Raw genomic sequence first — 16,515 nt, 5'->3', positions numbered from 1 at the left:
GCAACACATCATTGGATAATAATATGTAGCATAAAGCACCATGTTCAAGTAGAGGGTACAGCGGGTTGCGGGAGAGTGAACCGCTGAATATAGATGGGGGAACATGATGGAGATGTTGGTGAAGATGACAGAGGTGTTGGTGTAGATCGCGGTCACACGATTATGTCCCGGGCGGCGTTCCGGTGCCGCCGGGAGAGAGGGGGAGAGATCCCCCCTCCTTCTTCTTATTCCTTGACCTCCTCCCTAGATGGGAGAAGGGTTTCCCCTCTGGTCCATGGTCTCCATGGCGGCGGAGGGGCGAGAGCCCCTCCGAGATTGGATCTCTCTCTCTATGTCCTTCTGTTTCTGCGCTCCCAGATTCTGTGTTTCATAGTTTCTTAAATTCCTAGAGATCCGTAACTCCGATTGGGCTGAAACTTTAACACGATTTTCTTCCGGATATTATCTTTCTTGCGGTGAAGGAAGGCTCCAACCGCTTTAAGGAGTGGCCACAAGCCTGCCTGCCGCGGGCCCACCCCCTAGTCGCGGCGACAGGGCTTGTGGGCACTCCGTGCATCGCCTCGCGTTGATTCTTCTTCCCAAAAATCATAAATATTCCAAAAAAAATCTCCCTAAGTTTTTATTACATTTGGACTTTGTTTGGTATGGATATTCTGCAAAACAAAAAACATGCAACAAACAGGAAGAGGCACTCGACACTGGATCAATATGTTAGTCCCAAAAATAGTATAAAAAGTTGCCAAAAGTATATGAAAGTTGTAGAATATTGGCATGAAACAATCAAAAATTATAGATACGACGGAGACGTATCACCACCAAGCTTCTAGGACGCCAAAGCACCCAAGAAGAACAAGGTCTAGGGTAGCAAGCACCCAAGAGTGATAAGCTTCTCAACTTCTCACTTCCACGTATCACCGTGAAGAACTCAAACCTATGCAACTAATGCAATGGCAAGAACACACGAAGTGTTCAAGTCCCTCACACTCAAGTCCCTCCACAACACAAAAAACTATGGAGGAATATGAGAGAAGAACAAGGAGCTCACAAAGAACTCAAATATCTAGAACCAAGGAGTTCCCCTCACATGGAGGAGAAAGTGATTGGTGGAAATATGGATCTAGATCTCCTCTCTCTTTTTCCTCAAGAACTAACAAGAATCATCGAAATGATTGAGATTTAGCAAGCTCGGAGAAGGTCAACAATGGGGGAAGAACACGAGCTCAAGTGTTAAGAGACCATTGGGGAAGAAGACCCCCTTAAATAGGTCCCTCGAAATCCAACCGTTATGCACTCAACCTGTGCACATGTGGTAGTACACTCGGGCGAGCGGTACATCCACTGGAACGGAAGATCCAAGGAAAAACATGCAAAAGGTAGAGATCTCGCGGCGGTAGTGCCGCCGGAGCTGTACTACCATCCGACCCAGCGGTACTACCGCTGGAGATACCGGACACAAAAACTAAGCGGTAGTAGCAGTGGAAGTGGAGGGTGGCAGTACCGCCCGAGCGGTACTACCACTTCCACCGTAATGGTACTTCCACTCAAAATATGCTCAAGTGCCAAAGATACCACAGAGCTAATAATAAGTGGTAGTAGCAACGGTATTGGAGAGTGGTAGTACCGTCCGAGCGGTACTACCGCTTCCACCACATCGGTACTTGTGCTTAACAGAGAAAAACTTCCCTCACACTAAAATTGCCATAACTTTTGCATACGAGCTCCGAATTGAGCAAATTCAAGCTTGTTGAATAGCACACGACAAGTACTATCCAAACAGCGAGATGATATAGAGATGTGAAACCTCTATGAATGAAGAACCGGCAAAAACTCCAATATTGAAAACATCATAGAAGATGCACATGAACTCCGTTTTCAATGAACTCGAGCTTGTCATGAAGGTGACCATAAGCCCAAGAACCCACATACAGAAATACCAACCAAGAACCAAGAAATATGATGATTCCAAGAAAGAAATGGTTTGAACGATACGATCAAGCTACTCACTTGAGAGGCCCGCTTGATAGTACGATAATCTATCCGATAACCCGGTCTCCCAACTAACACACCGAGATCGGTAAAATAAAGAACCTATCAAGGACAAACCTTTGTCTTGGCGCATGTTCCTCTTGAGCTAAATGATGATGATGTTGTCCTCCTCAAGGTGGACCCCTTTCTTGATTGCGTAGGCTCAATGAAGACTAGTTGATTTCTCCCCCATACTCCACTATGGGTGAGCCACTCTTTGGCACATCTTCACAAGTCCATTTTCACCACAATGGGCGGAAAGCTTCAAACATGATTTATTCATGATGCTCCACTTGAACTTGCACACTAAAATCTTCCATGGGTTGAATGAGATCTTCCTCTTGACGCAAGCCCATGGAAACACACCTAACCCCGCACATAACTCTCACGAAGACCATGGGTTACTACACAAAGCGTAATGGACAATGCTTACCATACCATGGGATCACTTGATCCCCCTCGGTACATCTTGTACGCTTTTGTGTGGTGATCAACTTGATTCACTCTTTGACTTAGTCTTGATCAACCTTGTGTCTTTATGACCAATATTTTGATAAAACCTTGAATACCACCTTGGTCATCACATAAACTCCTTAAAATCAACAGATGGACTTCAAAAAGTGCCTATGGACAAATCCTTCGAATATAACTTAAGGCAACCATTAGTCCATAGGAATTGTCATCAATTACCAAAACCACATATTGAGAAATATGCTCTAATAGCAACTCTCTATTGTGACGTGTACCCGTGTGGACCCTTTCCCGATGCACTACCGGAGGGGGATCAATCACGTAGGGCCTCTACATCAACCTTGTTGCTCCCATGGTGATGTGTGAGTAGTTCACCAAACATCTATGGGTTTGTAGTTAGTACCTACATGGCTATGTCTCTCTCTTTATGTTCCTCATTGCCAAGATCATCGTGATTCCCGCGGTGATCTATCTGATGTAATCACTTTTGTGGTGTGTTTGTTGGGATCTGATGAATTGTGGATTTATGTTCAGATTATTCATGAATAAATATTTGATTCTTCTCTGAGTTCTTATATGTGATAATTATAGCTTCATAATTCTCTCTGATCTATCAGTTTGGTTTGGCAAACTAGATTGATCTATTTTCAGTCGGAGAGGTGTGTTGTAGTGGGTTTAATCTTGCGGTGATCAATCCGAGTGAGAGCAACGGACATGACACTTATTGTATTGTTGCTACTAAGGGTAAAACGACGGGGTTCATTCATATTAATTGAATTTACTTTGTCTACATCATGTCATAGTCGTCCAAGCATTACAGTTTTTACTTAATACTCTAGATGCATGTTGTATAGCGCTCGATCGGTGGAGTAATAGTCATAGATGCAGGCTAGAATCGGTTTACTTGCTTATGGACGTGATGTCTATATACATGATCATTGATGTGAATAAATATTGCATGACTATCCGCTTTTCTATCAACTAGAAAAGTGGCCGGTGCAAAAACACGGGCTAGAATTTAGCAAAGTTAAGTTACTAAGGTAATATCTTAGACTTTCATAATGTTAACATACTTCTTTTTATTTGTACAAAGAAACATTGGAACCAAATGTGGTAGCATTTAAATATATATGAGCCATTTGCAAATATATAATGGTATAAAATCTGCTTTACTTAAGCCTGGATATTTTCATATGTACCTACTTGTTATTCATAATTTACTCAACCCATTTTCAAGTATAGTCTGCACAATGCTTTGAGTAAAGTTTTTCTGGGTGAAGGGATAACAATCTCCCTAAGCGAAGTAGCCATCCACCTCTTATTCTTCCTCGACATCAGTAGCTCGGCTTCGACGTTGCATTTTCCTTCACCTCTAGATTCCCACTTCTCCCATTTTCATGTGTCTCTCTTATGTTTGCTTTCTTTTTATTTTCTAGTGCTTAGACCATAGTGTTTTTTAGTTTAGACTCGTTCTTATCTTAGCTCCTAGATTTGGTCCGAGGACATATTATTCACGTCTTATTGTGTTTCTATGTTAATGATTAATTAATTTAATAATGATCGTAAGAAATTATTAATAACTTGCGACATATCAGAATTTATAGCATGTTGTGGTGTTGCAAGTTTACTTATAACAGAAGGTGAATCTAAAGCGGAGCTGGATGGCAGTTCCTTACCTCCCCTCGTCTTAGAGGGGGAAATCTTAGTCTTCGCATCCTTCAGATTCTTCATAGTTATAATATGATAATAATCCCAAGTGACTCAACAAATATTGCTATGCTCCCCGACAACGGCGCGAGAAACAGTTCTTGATAACCCACAAGTATAGGGGATCGCAACAGTTTTCGAGGGTAGAGTATTCAATCAAAAATTATAAATTCGACACAGGGGGAGCCAAAGAATATCTGAAGGTATTAGCGGTTGAGTTATCAATTCAACCACACCTGGAGATTAATTATCTGCAGCAAAGTGATTAGTAGCATAGTAATATGATAGTTTTGATGATAGTAGCAGCAGCAATAATAATGGTAACAATGATAGAAGTGATTTTGTAGCGATAACGATAGCAGTAGCAACAGTAGTAACTTATCAAGAACAATATAAGGTAAATTTGTAGGCATTGGATCGGTGACTCGTTGGATGATATTCATCATGAGACAGTTATAACCTAGGGCGATACGACACTAGCTCGAGTTCATAAATATAATGCAGGCATGTATTCCGTAAATAGTCATACGTGCTTATGGAAAGAACTTGCATGACATCTTTTGTCCTACCCTCCCGTGGCATCGGGGTCCTATTAGAAACTAAGGGATATTAAGGCCTCCTTTTGATAGAGAACCGGAACAAAGCATTAACACACGGTGAATACATGAACTCCTCAAACTACGGTCATCACCGGGAGTGGTCCCGACTATTGTCACTCCGGGGTTGCCGGATCATAACATGTAGTAGGTGACTATATCTTGTAAGATCGGATCTAGAACATGGATATAATGGTGAAAACATAAACGGTTCAGATCTGAAATCATGGCACCCGAGCCCAAAGTGACAAGCATTAAGCATGGCAAAGTCATAGCAACATCAATCTCAGAACATAGTGGATACTAGGGATCAAGCCCTAACAAAACTAACTCGATTACATGATGAATCTCATCCAACTCGTCACTAGTATCCACCCCATGATGGAATTACTCACTCCCGGTGGGGAGCATCATGGAATTGGCGATGGAGATGTGTTGGTGATGACGAAGATAGAAGATCCCCCTCTCCGGAGCCCCAAACGGACTCCAGATTTGGCCTCCCGATGAAGAACAGGAGACGGCGGCGGTTCCGTCTCGTGAAACATGATAAAAAAAATTCTCTGATTTTTTCTGGAATAATGTGATTTTATAGCGTCGGTTTTAGGGTCATAGGGGCCACCAGGTGGGGACAACCCACCGGGGCATGCCTCGGGGGGCAGGCATGCCCTAGTGGGTTGTGCCCACCCACGTGCCCCCCACAGGTGGCTCTTGGCTCCAAAAATTCTCCTTATTGGTATAAAAAATCCTTGCAAAGTTTCGCTCCATTCCAAGAACTTTTATTTTTGCACAAAAACAACACCATGGTAGTTCTGCTGAAAACAGCGTCAGTCCGGGGTTAGTTTCATCAGGTCATGCAAATTCAAGTCCAAAACAAGAGGAAAAGTGTTAGGAAAAGTAGATACGTTGGAGACATATCAGTTATCTCCACGAGAGGGGCCTGAACTCATACATATTGTGTACAAGCTTGTCGTAGTTAGGACTCTGCCCTCTCCTTTCATACCCTACACCTCTACTGTGAGGTTCATTCCCACGACACCTACTACGTGTTAGGATCCGCATACCCCCAAAGTGACAATAATTGAGATTCTTTCCCGTGATTGTCGTAGTATGAGGAGTTCATGTATTCACTATGTGTTAATGCTTTGTTCTGGTTCTCTATTCAAAGGAGGCCTTAATATCCCTTAGTTTCTTTATGGACTCCGTTGCCACGGAAGGGTAGGACAAAAGATGTCATGCAAGTTCTTTTTCATAAACATGTATGACTATTTACGAAATACATGCCTACATTATATCGATGAACGGAAGCTAGTTCTATGTCGCCCAATGTTATGACTAATATATGATGAATATTACCATCAATATCACCGATCCAGTGCCTAAGAGTTTTCCACATATTTTTGTTGCTAAGTTACTACTATTGCTACTGCTGTTACAACTACTAAAAAACTGCTATCACTCTTACCGTTAGTGCTCCTACTGTTACCACTTTTATCAAAACTATCATATTACTGTGCTACTGATCACTATGTTGCAGATACTAAATTTCCAAGTGTGGTTGAATTGATAACTCAACTGCTAATACCTGCAAATATTCTTTGGCTCCCCTTGTGTCGAATCTATAAATTTACGTTGAATACTCTACCCTCGAAAACTATTGCGACCTCATATACTTGTGGGATATCAATGAGTTGTGTCGGGAACAAATCCACATTGACAAGTTGAGTCAGAAAGTTGTGTGTCAAAAACAATATGTGTAATGTACTAAAAATGAAATATTGTTTTGAAGAAGTCATAAAGAGAAAATGCATGTCACATTGCCCAAATTATTAATGCCAAAAATCATCATATTGTTTTCTGGAGATAAACCAACATACTACAAACATTATTAGAATCAACAACTTTACTAAAGGACATTAAAAACTCGGAAGTGCATTTGACGAGTGCCATACTTAGTAAACAAGACTCGGATGGTACACATCAAAAATTATTAACTCTGGCAAGCTCTTATTATCGGGAACTTGCCAAACACGTATAACATCTTTGTGGAGTTTTCGTAAATAAGAGCTCGACAAACAACCCGCACAAGACAGAACAACATGTTAATGACAGTGCTGCATGTATATATATTTTTCAAGCATGAAAGTTGGTAAACATTTGATGAACATGAGCATGCCATGTGGCATAAGTTGTCGTCGAGTTCTCCTGTGACAAAACTGAGTAAACCTTCACCGAGTATGGAACTTGGCACCCCTTGCATGGACAAGAATGTGACTTGTCAGCTCTTGCACTTCTTACCAAGTGCATAGCAAGGCAAAGGTTGCAGAAGTTACCAGCATGTGGTGCGTGTCCCTTTTGCCTAGAGCAGCACTTGAAAAAGATATATTTCCCAAGTTTAAAATTCCAGAGAAGGTACAATGCATTTTTTTGTTAGATAAATGAAACAATCCTGTAATTCAATACATATTTATATGGACTCATATCCCAACAATCACCACATAATGCAACACCATATATATACATCACTTATAGTCCATACATGCTTGCAACAAATCAGGTATCATAGCATCACATCAAACAAGTCATAGAGAAGGAAATCTGCAAGCAACGAAGGAAGTTCACAAGTAGTGACACAACCTCTCGGCATGGAAGATCAACTCTGTAGACATGTTTTGTAGGGTTATTTTGGACGAGGAGGGGTATGCTTCGGTATAGCCTCCATACTTTGTCGGAGTATCTGCAATTATTTTTGTTAGCCTTGTAGCAAATAATTTCATTAGACAACGGTTTTAGCTATGTATTATAGGAAAGAATTAACATTCCGCCAGATGTACTAACTTTGCACCCCCAATGTGGTGACCTTACCAGCTACCACCCTAACTAATGATGTTACTGCATGTTACATATGGTCACAGGATAACAACAATACAATAATGATGATGAACTGGACACAAATTATAAATCTCTTCATCCCACTCAAGCCAACAGGATGTGCACCCTTTTGTGTAATTTATACTTCCTCTTCTCTCTGAGCACATACTTGGAGTAGCCATTATATGCCTCATCCCTAATCTTAAACCCTTTATAGTAGTTTTTATTGTAACCATTCACGTGTTCAATGCATGTCAGGCATGAACCGTACGCTCCTAGACACCTCTCTAAGTACAACACATATCGCTTCATCTGCCAAGAAAGAAGAACAAGATTTCAGTAAGTAGTACAAGCAACACAAGTTGATAAGAACAAATGGAACATACACAACATAAGCATTTGTGACTCGTCATAACTTATATTCGGAGTCGACATCACCAGCTATATCACTACATCGACATCAAACTATCTAGCGAGAATGAATTCCTACTTCTTGTACTCGGAGAAGTCGTATAATGTGGAGTCAGAGGAAATACCCCCCCCCCCTAGACAAGTGGACCTCGTCGGCATTGGACATCGGCCGACTCAATGGCATAGGGTCATCCAACTCATTTGGCTCACCAACAAGCACGTCGAGCTTGTCCAATAAAATCTGATGCTTGATACAAAGTAGGCGATCTTCTGGTGGTTGGCCTCGACCTTTGTCCTCGACGGATTTGTAGACCACGTGGTTCTAAGCGAGGATTTGTGATTCACCTAAACGGGCACTGCCAAGTAGTCCTCAATGGGGTGCTCGGCCACGACCTCGCATTGGCCATGCAGCCCTCCTCCTCTTCGACCGGGGAGTTGACCCTAACACTCGACACATTTTCACCTACATACAAGATTCTAGATTCAAACCAAACACATACATAAAATATTCATACATAGCCCATGCATGTTTCTTTCAATTTTTATTTTTCCCCTCTTCTTACAATTTAAATAATATATCGTTTCTTCTCTTTCTTTTATTTATTTTCTTTTTCTCCCTCTTTTGTTTCTAAAAAAATCATTTATCAATATTGGTAAACACTAGTGCTATATATCTACTTCAAAATTCTATATTATATATGAAACTGTATCTATAAAAAATGCTACTTCATCGACCTACATGTGTACAAAATTGCTATATCTAACCAAACCACTATACCTACCAGATGCTACATAGCTGGATATTAAAGATCTTTGTCGATGTAAAACTCATTGTATTACTTTTTGGATAAATACATCCAGAGGGCATCTTAGATCTCGTCGATATATATGAAGGAAAACAAACGAAGTACAATCGACAAATAACTGGACGCAAAAGGATCAGCAAAATAAAGTTTCATTGAAAATCATACTAGCCTTCCTCTTCGGTCTATTGTACGCGAGCCACTAGAGAATAAACAATGCACTGAACCAATAGTAAAGGAGTGGGATGCCTACAAACACCCTCGTCATACCAAGCTTTGAAGACTGCAATCTCCAATCACCCTTGAGACAAGAACTAGGAATCATTGGAGCAACATCGGTTGGAGCATCACCCCATGCAGTACACGATTACAATCCATCACCACTAGTCAAGAAGGTTGGAGAAACCAGACTATGCAACAGAAAAACACGGAAGATGTCGAAAATGTTGCACTAATGGACAACCAATAGCTCTCCTTGAAAGACACACCAACCACCAAGATATGAAGAGATCCAACATAACAAGGGATAAAAACTCTCACAAGTCTATCATCGACACCGGATTTGATGTCACCGAGGTAGGGAAAGACTAGAGAGACATTATTCCAATATGCCATCGTGGTCGCCTCCTCGTTGCGGCCACTCGGATACAAAAAACCTAAAAAAAATGAGATGCACGGGTCCCACTCCTCTTGTTGTTGAGGAGGCCATCGAAAGGGGGGTATGGGGGCTTAAGCGATGACATCTAGGATTGGGAAGAGATGTGTTTTCTAAGAGGAACCGGACACCTCAAACCCTCTCTATATGTGTGGGCAGGCAGCCCGGTCATGAAAATATCACCCAATCAAACACCTCAAACCGATTTGATACGTCTGGGTTGCTAGACACCCCCCCCCCCCCCTTCAAAAAAAAATACAGAACCTGTATGTGAGCGGATATGGAGACGCCGGTGCATTTCCGCCACGTCAGGTCCAGCTCACCCTGTCCCACCCCGACCCCACAAATATGCGTCCCTATGCACATCCTGGACCAAACCCTAACCACCTCACTCCACTTCTTGTCCGCTCCGCTCTATGCTGAAGCTCCTCTTCAGATATCTTCGTCCTTCTCCAGAATGGCGGAGAACGGATTCGAGTCTGACAATTGCAGATCTGCCGACTGGGACCTTGTTACATGTAAGGACGAGGAGGAGTTAATCATTCAGGTGGCTCTGGCGATGAGGGAGTAAACCCCAACTCCACAATCGAGGTTGCTCCAGCGGGAATCCATTACGTCTGTGCAAGTGGCGCTTCCATCCATCGGCTCAACGTGCATGACCTCAGGGAAGCCGGAGACGGCGAGCATGAGGTCAAGGTACTATCGTGTCCAACTGGACGGCCCCCGGCTGGCGGCGCAACCATTGCGGTAGAGGCTCATCTCGGTGATGTCCATCTCGAAGCCTGAGGTCAACACCGCTAAACGGCATGGCCATATATGGACTGACATGCCCACTAGGCAATAGAGAAGGGGCGGCACGCCGTGAATGCCCCAACTCCCTACACACCTTATGTTGGTCCGGTTCATATCTTTTGTATAAAGATATTTTGTTTTGTGCGTTTTTCTTCTTCCAGCTAGCTTTGAATGCATCTATATCTATACTTATATTAATACTAGCATAAATGCCCGTGCCTGGCAACGGAAAGAATAATATTTATTTTTTATGCACAAAATACAATTATTTTATAGGCAAGACTCTTCGCATTTTAGTATGGATTTTGAACAACCAACTTCAAAATTAAACATTAAACTGTGCAACTAAAGCTCATTTTTGTCTTTGTGTGACCGAAACACCCACCTCCCACACGTAATGATCTTGGGTTGAGGTATAGTAGTATTTTGATGGATCCGTTCATGCATAACCTTTCTGTCCAACACCTACGAAAAATAGTAGGCACGATAAAAAAAACATATTTAAAGAGAAGATGAGATAAAAATTGATGGTGCAAAAGCGAGATCAAGAAAAGAACGGAGATAAGAATCATAAAATCACAAGCTTAATCACTTGTATCCAGAAATCCATCTCCACATAACTAACCATGTGACAGACAAGCAGTAGGCCAGTAGCCACAAATCCATGAGACATGTGTAATCATTAGGAGGCACAAAATTCACTTGTGCATGCAAAAATATCAGCTTAAAATGAACCATATATTGTATACGCATCAGAAAGAATATAATAGGAAATCTAGAGCACATCACGCAGTCAACTTCGGGGCCATTTCCATGTATGGGATCGATAGAAAGAAAAGACTGGACCAGAAAAAGCGGTGCGTGGGACTCAGGTAGTGGACGTGTGTGTTCACCTCTCCTCCTAGATCAGATAGATATTCCACATCTCAGCCATGGCCTCACCTGCCGCCCAGCGCCTCGCCGACCCCGCCGCCTCCAGGAGCTCCGGCCGCCGCCGGCGACCTCCAACAGGTCGGTGCCCCGCTGCCCTCTCCCTCTCCTTCCCTTGCTCTCTCTCACTATCCTCCTCCTCGCCGTCCCATCTCTCTTTCTCTTTTCTTTAGGAGCTGCCCCATGGAGCCATGGCCGCGCCCCACGAGCTCCAGCTCGACGGACCTCAAGTTGCCTCCGGATTCGGCCGGGAAACGGAGGGAACCGTCCATCCCCGACCTACGGTTGTCCCTGCCTCGTCGGAACGCTGCTCCACGACGCCACAACACCCCAGACCTCCACGGCGAGCCCACCATCGCGTTTGTCTGCTGCCTCTGATGGTGTCGGTCGAAGCCGAACCGCCGCGCGCCAGAGAACCTCCGCCGACGGATCCGCGCGGCGAGGGGAGGAGGAGGAGTGGTGGTCGACGGATCCGCGCGGCGAGGGGAGGACGAGGAGGGGCAGGGGAGAATAGGAGCCGAAGCGAAGCTACCCAAACATTTTTTCCACTAAGGACTACGGGTTCAATAATGATAAAACGCGGGGACTTTTGTGCAAAAGTACCGACGACGGACAACAGAAATCGTCGGTGCTTTATTATTAGGGGAGATAATCTGAGATAATCTCTCCCTAATAATAAAGCAAATACGGTTTCTGGTCGTCCGTCATTTAAATTACCCCCATAGTTGGCTAAAATTACCCACCAATGCCACTCGTAAGTGAAAAAAAGGTTCGTTTTTCAGTTTTAAGAAGTCAGCGCCGTTTTTGTTGTTATATCGTCTGATACATTAGCAGTACAAGAACCGACAAGTAGCGCGATGGCTAACGCTTCAAACCTCCACACTCAAGACCAGGGTTCGATCCCAGGTCGGGGCGCCCCTGTTTTTCTTTTTTTTTCTTTTTTTTCTTTTTTTCCCTTCTCTAAATTAATTCCAGATTTCAAAAGAACAAAGTATAAAAAAATTATGAGTATAAAAAATTATAGGAAAAAGCAAAAACTTTTGTGTATTCGAAAAATATATTCAAAAAGTCATAAAATATTAATGAGTTTGAAAATATTCATTTCTTTTTCTTCTCTAAATTAATTCCATATTTCAAAAGAACAAAGTATCAAAAAATTATGAGTATAAAAAATGTAGGAAAAAGCAAAAACTTTTTAAATATATTCAAAAAGTCATAAAATATTCATGAGTTCGAAAATTGCTCACATATTATAAAACAAATCACGATTTCAAATAAATTGTAATGAAATACTAAATGATCATGATTTTTGTATAAAATTATCCAGTAATCAAAACATATTCATGAATTTGAATAGCTTGTCCATCATATTTTAGAAAATATTCATAAAAATTAATACACATCCATAAATAATGAACAAAACGAACTGTCGCTTACATAAAGGTTTTATTAGGAGATCTGTAAAGGTCATTTTATGATTTTATTTAGACCTTTGCATATCAAAAAGTTGCGAGTTTAAAAAAATAGGAAAATCATAAACCATTTGTGAATTCAGAAAAATATTCGGAAAATCATAAAAAGTTCATGAGTTCAGAAATTGCTCACACATTATAAAAAAATCACAATTTCAAATAATTTTTCATGAAGTAAGAAATGTTCAAAAATTTAAAAATGATCCGGCATTCAAAGCATATTCAGGAATTTGAAAAACATCTCCATCTATTTTTAGAAAATGTTCGCAAAAAATAAACACATCCGTAAATAATGAACAAAACTAAATGTCGCTTACATACAGGTTTTATTACGAGATCTCTGGAGGTCGTTTTATGATTTTTTTTAGTCCCTCGCGTTAGGCAAAAGAAGGTTTTCGTGTTTTGTACAACGCTGAGCCCAACCAAATTGACACAATTTTTTATGGGTTAGTTTTATACACAATTATGTTTATTCTCGTACCAGAATACCGGGTATGGTAAGCACCGCTACCCTAAGTTAAGTCGAGGCACATCATTCATCAGTATAGCTCAGGCAGGGTCCGTAAATGCAGTTTGCTCAGCCACAAAATATTATGTTGTGACGCCTAAAGAAATCAAGTCACGATGAGCATTAAATTTTTTGTTTATGAAATCATACTTTTTTATATCTACCACACATGCATATTCTAATAGTTTTTTTCCCGTTGTAACGCACGGGCATATTTGCTAGTATATATCTATATGTATATCTATACCAATGTAAAATCATCCAAAGGAATAGATCTAATTAATCTCGGCTATCAAACCATGTAAATCCAATGACTTAGATTGTTTCAAAAGCGAGTGATCAACGTGTTCAATATGCAATTAACATTTTATTAAATATCAATGTATGTACTAATCACGTAATATCGACCTGCAATTAATTTCCTCTCTAACATTACCATGCATTGCGGGTACGTATTTACTGGTCAATATAAAAGACCTAATAAGCGGGTCCAATTAATCTCGGACATAAAACCATTACAATCCAACGGTCTAGATTGCTTCAATGATGAGTGGTCAACAATTTTAGCATGCAAATAGTATCATAGTACTAAATATCAACCTCTATGCTAATCATAAAATTAACGCACAATTCATATCCTACCAAATATCAACATGCAGCTAAATTTGTTCCAAATATTAACGTGCATTGCGTCGTAGTGTTAAGAAAAACGTGCATCACATGTACGCACTTTTTTTACTCGTAACAACAAAACCACTTGTGCACCAATGGTATATCTCAATCCACCTTCGAAAGCTCGTAAATCAACTAAACTAAGAATTCCAGGTCATGACACAACACGAGAAAATATCGTAGCATTGAACAGCTAGCCATGAAAATTGTTGCAGCCACGTTCGGACCCAAGTGGCAAAGACATTCTCCTCGTCCATGCCCCCGAACTACGAACTCAAACCCAAAACCGCGGAACCGGACGAATTCACGCGCCTGCCATGGGTTTCTTCAACTCCTTTGACGCGCCAATGCCCCATCACGTATTCACGTCGTCGTCTTTACGCCCCATACGCTCCGGCCTGAAGCTATTTAAGCCCCCCGCAGACCCTGATAGATCGACAAACTCATCAAGCACACACAAGTCAGCAAGCACATCACAAGTCACAGACCCACAGAAAGAACCAGCTCGATCGCTGATCCTGCATGCCATGGGCGACCGCAAGATGGCGCCGTTGCTGCCACTGCTCTGCCTCCTCTCCCTCCTCGTCGCCGCCGCGCCGGGGTGCGCCGCGTACAGCCCGCGGATGCTGTTCCTGGTGAAGCCCGACCCGATCGTGCTCCGGGACCACGGCGGCGCGCTGCTCACGGGGAACCTCACGGTCAAGGTCAACGTCCTCTACTACGGCCGCTTCGCGCCGGCGCAGCGCGCCATCGTGGCCGACTTCGTGCGCTCGGTCTCGGCGCCGGCCCCGCGCGGCGCCGCCGAGCCGTCCGTGGCGTCCTGGTGGCGCACCGTCTCGCTGTACCGCGGCGGGGGCGCGCGGCTGAGGCTCGGCCGAGAGATCCTCGACGAGCGCATGTCGCTCGGCCGGTCCCTCTCGCTGGAGAACGTCACGGCGCTGGCGAAGGGCGCGGGGCACCACCGCGGCGCCATCACCGCCGTGCTCACGGCGCCCGACGTCCTCGTGGCGCCCTTCTGCATGTTCCGGTGCGGCGTCCACGACCACGCCACGGCCGGCGCGCACGGCAGGGCGAGGTACGCGTACCTGTGGGCGGGCAACCCGGGCCAGCAGTGCCCCGGCCAGTGCGCGTGGCCGTTCCACCGGCCGTCGTACGGGCCCCAGGTCCCGCCGCTCGTGCCGCCCAGCGGCGACGTGGGGATGGACGGCACGGTGATCAGCCTCGCCGCGCTGCTCGCCGGCACGGTGACCAACCCCTACGGTGACGGGTATTACCAGGGCAATGACGCCGACGGTGCGGGGCTGGAGGCCGCCACGGCGTGCGCCGGCATCTTCGGGAGCGGCGCCTACCCCGGCTACCCGGGGAGGCTGCTCGTGGACCGGGCAACCGGCGCGAGCTACAACGCCGTCGGGCTGAGCGGGAGGAAGTTCCTGCTCCCGGCGCTGTGGGACCCGACAACGTCGCAGTGCAGGACGCTGGTGTAGACGCCGTGGGAGCAGGCAAAATGGATGGTCTCGTACTCCAGCTGCATGAGATCCGGAGGAGAAATAAATGCCTTCATTTATTTTTCAGTCCGTTTGGGGAGTAGTAGTACTGTAGCTCACTTTGTTGCATTTACTTGTTTGATCCGTACTCGTTGCAATTTGTTTTCTGAGCAGCAAAGATTGTATTGTGCTCCGTATGAGTTGGCAATTTGGCATTCATCGCAGTATGCCAGTATTAATGAATTTACATGTTCTTCTTCCCTAGGGTGCTTCTGGACTCTGGAGACACTGAATTAAGAATGTTAGTACCTGCCTCCTGCTCCGTAAAAATAGAGGATTTGCGGAGCACCCGTTCCCCGCTCCGTGTATTTTAACATCAGCTCCGCCAGCTCCAGGAGCTGAGTTGCGGAGCGGAGTAAAGCCGAACAGGGCCTTAGTGTCGTCTTTGGAAGAGAGTCGATTAAAAATCCGAACCGCAGAAGTTCCATTATTAACAAACAATCAAAAAAAAGACGATCTCGAGCAAAATAAAATAAGGAAAAGGAGGATTAATATCACTTTGAACCAAGGAAATAGCGTTCGTTTGCCATCCCTTTCCAGCTGACGTTTGTCACATAACATTTCTAACTTTTCAACAAAGTCATCCTCCCTCTTGTATTGCCATGAATTTTCTTGGTTAATATCAGATATCTCTCCTAATAATAAAGCGCGCAGCGCTTCTGACGTCCGTCGTCGATTATTTTACAGAAAAGCCCTCGCAGTTTCAGGTAATTAACCCGCAGTCCAATTTTAAGTCAGAACGAACCTTTTTTGTCATTTTGCAGAAAAATCCTCACAATTTTAGATAATCAACCCGCGGTCCATCTTTTAGTCACAGACGAACCGTTTTTTGCATTTTTCATAAAAATCCCTGATGTTTTAGGTAATCAACCCGCCGTCCCTATGTAAGTCAGCCGAAACGTTTTTTTGTTTTAACAAAAAAATACCAACGACATTGCAACCTAGCAAACTCGTAGACTTGCGCATTTTCAGACAACGGTGATGTTTTTAAGAAGGTTGGTGACGTTGCAACCTAGCGAGCTCACAACATTCGTGCCTCCGCAACACAAGCAATGTTTCAA

The 16,515-nt window shown here is 43.5% G+C and overlaps 1 protein-coding gene across 1 annotated transcript; it reads left to right on the top strand.

Moving 5' to 3' along the window:
* The first annotated feature begins 14,065 nt into the window (after positions 1 to 14,065).
* Positions 14,066 to 15,658, top strand: LOC123408795 (protein EXORDIUM-like 2). The gene has a single exon (XM_045101837.1). The coding sequence runs from the start codon at positions 14,228 to 14,230 to the stop codon at positions 15,392 to 15,394; it is 1,167 nt and encodes a 388-aa protein (XP_044957772.1). The 5' UTR covers positions 14,066 to 14,227; the 3' UTR covers positions 15,395 to 15,658.
* The last annotated feature ends 857 nt before the right edge of the window (positions 15,659 to 16,515 follow it).

Source organism: Hordeum vulgare, chromosome 7H (genome assembly GCF_904849725.1).
Source record: "Hordeum vulgare subsp. vulgare chromosome 7H, MorexV3_pseudomolecules_assembly, whole genome shotgun sequence".
NCBI classification, from domain to species: Eukaryota; Viridiplantae; Streptophyta; class Magnoliopsida; order Poales; family Poaceae; genus Hordeum; species Hordeum vulgare.
Note: the sequence above shows the minus strand (reverse complement) of the source record. Positions and strands in the feature narration are given on the sequence as shown.

Bases quoted from the DNA above. Each gene is read 5' to 3' on its own strand.
- LOC123408795 (XM_045101837.1), top strand. From the start codon at position 14,228: ATGGGTTTCTTCAACTCCTTTGACGCGCCAATGCCCCATCACGTATTC.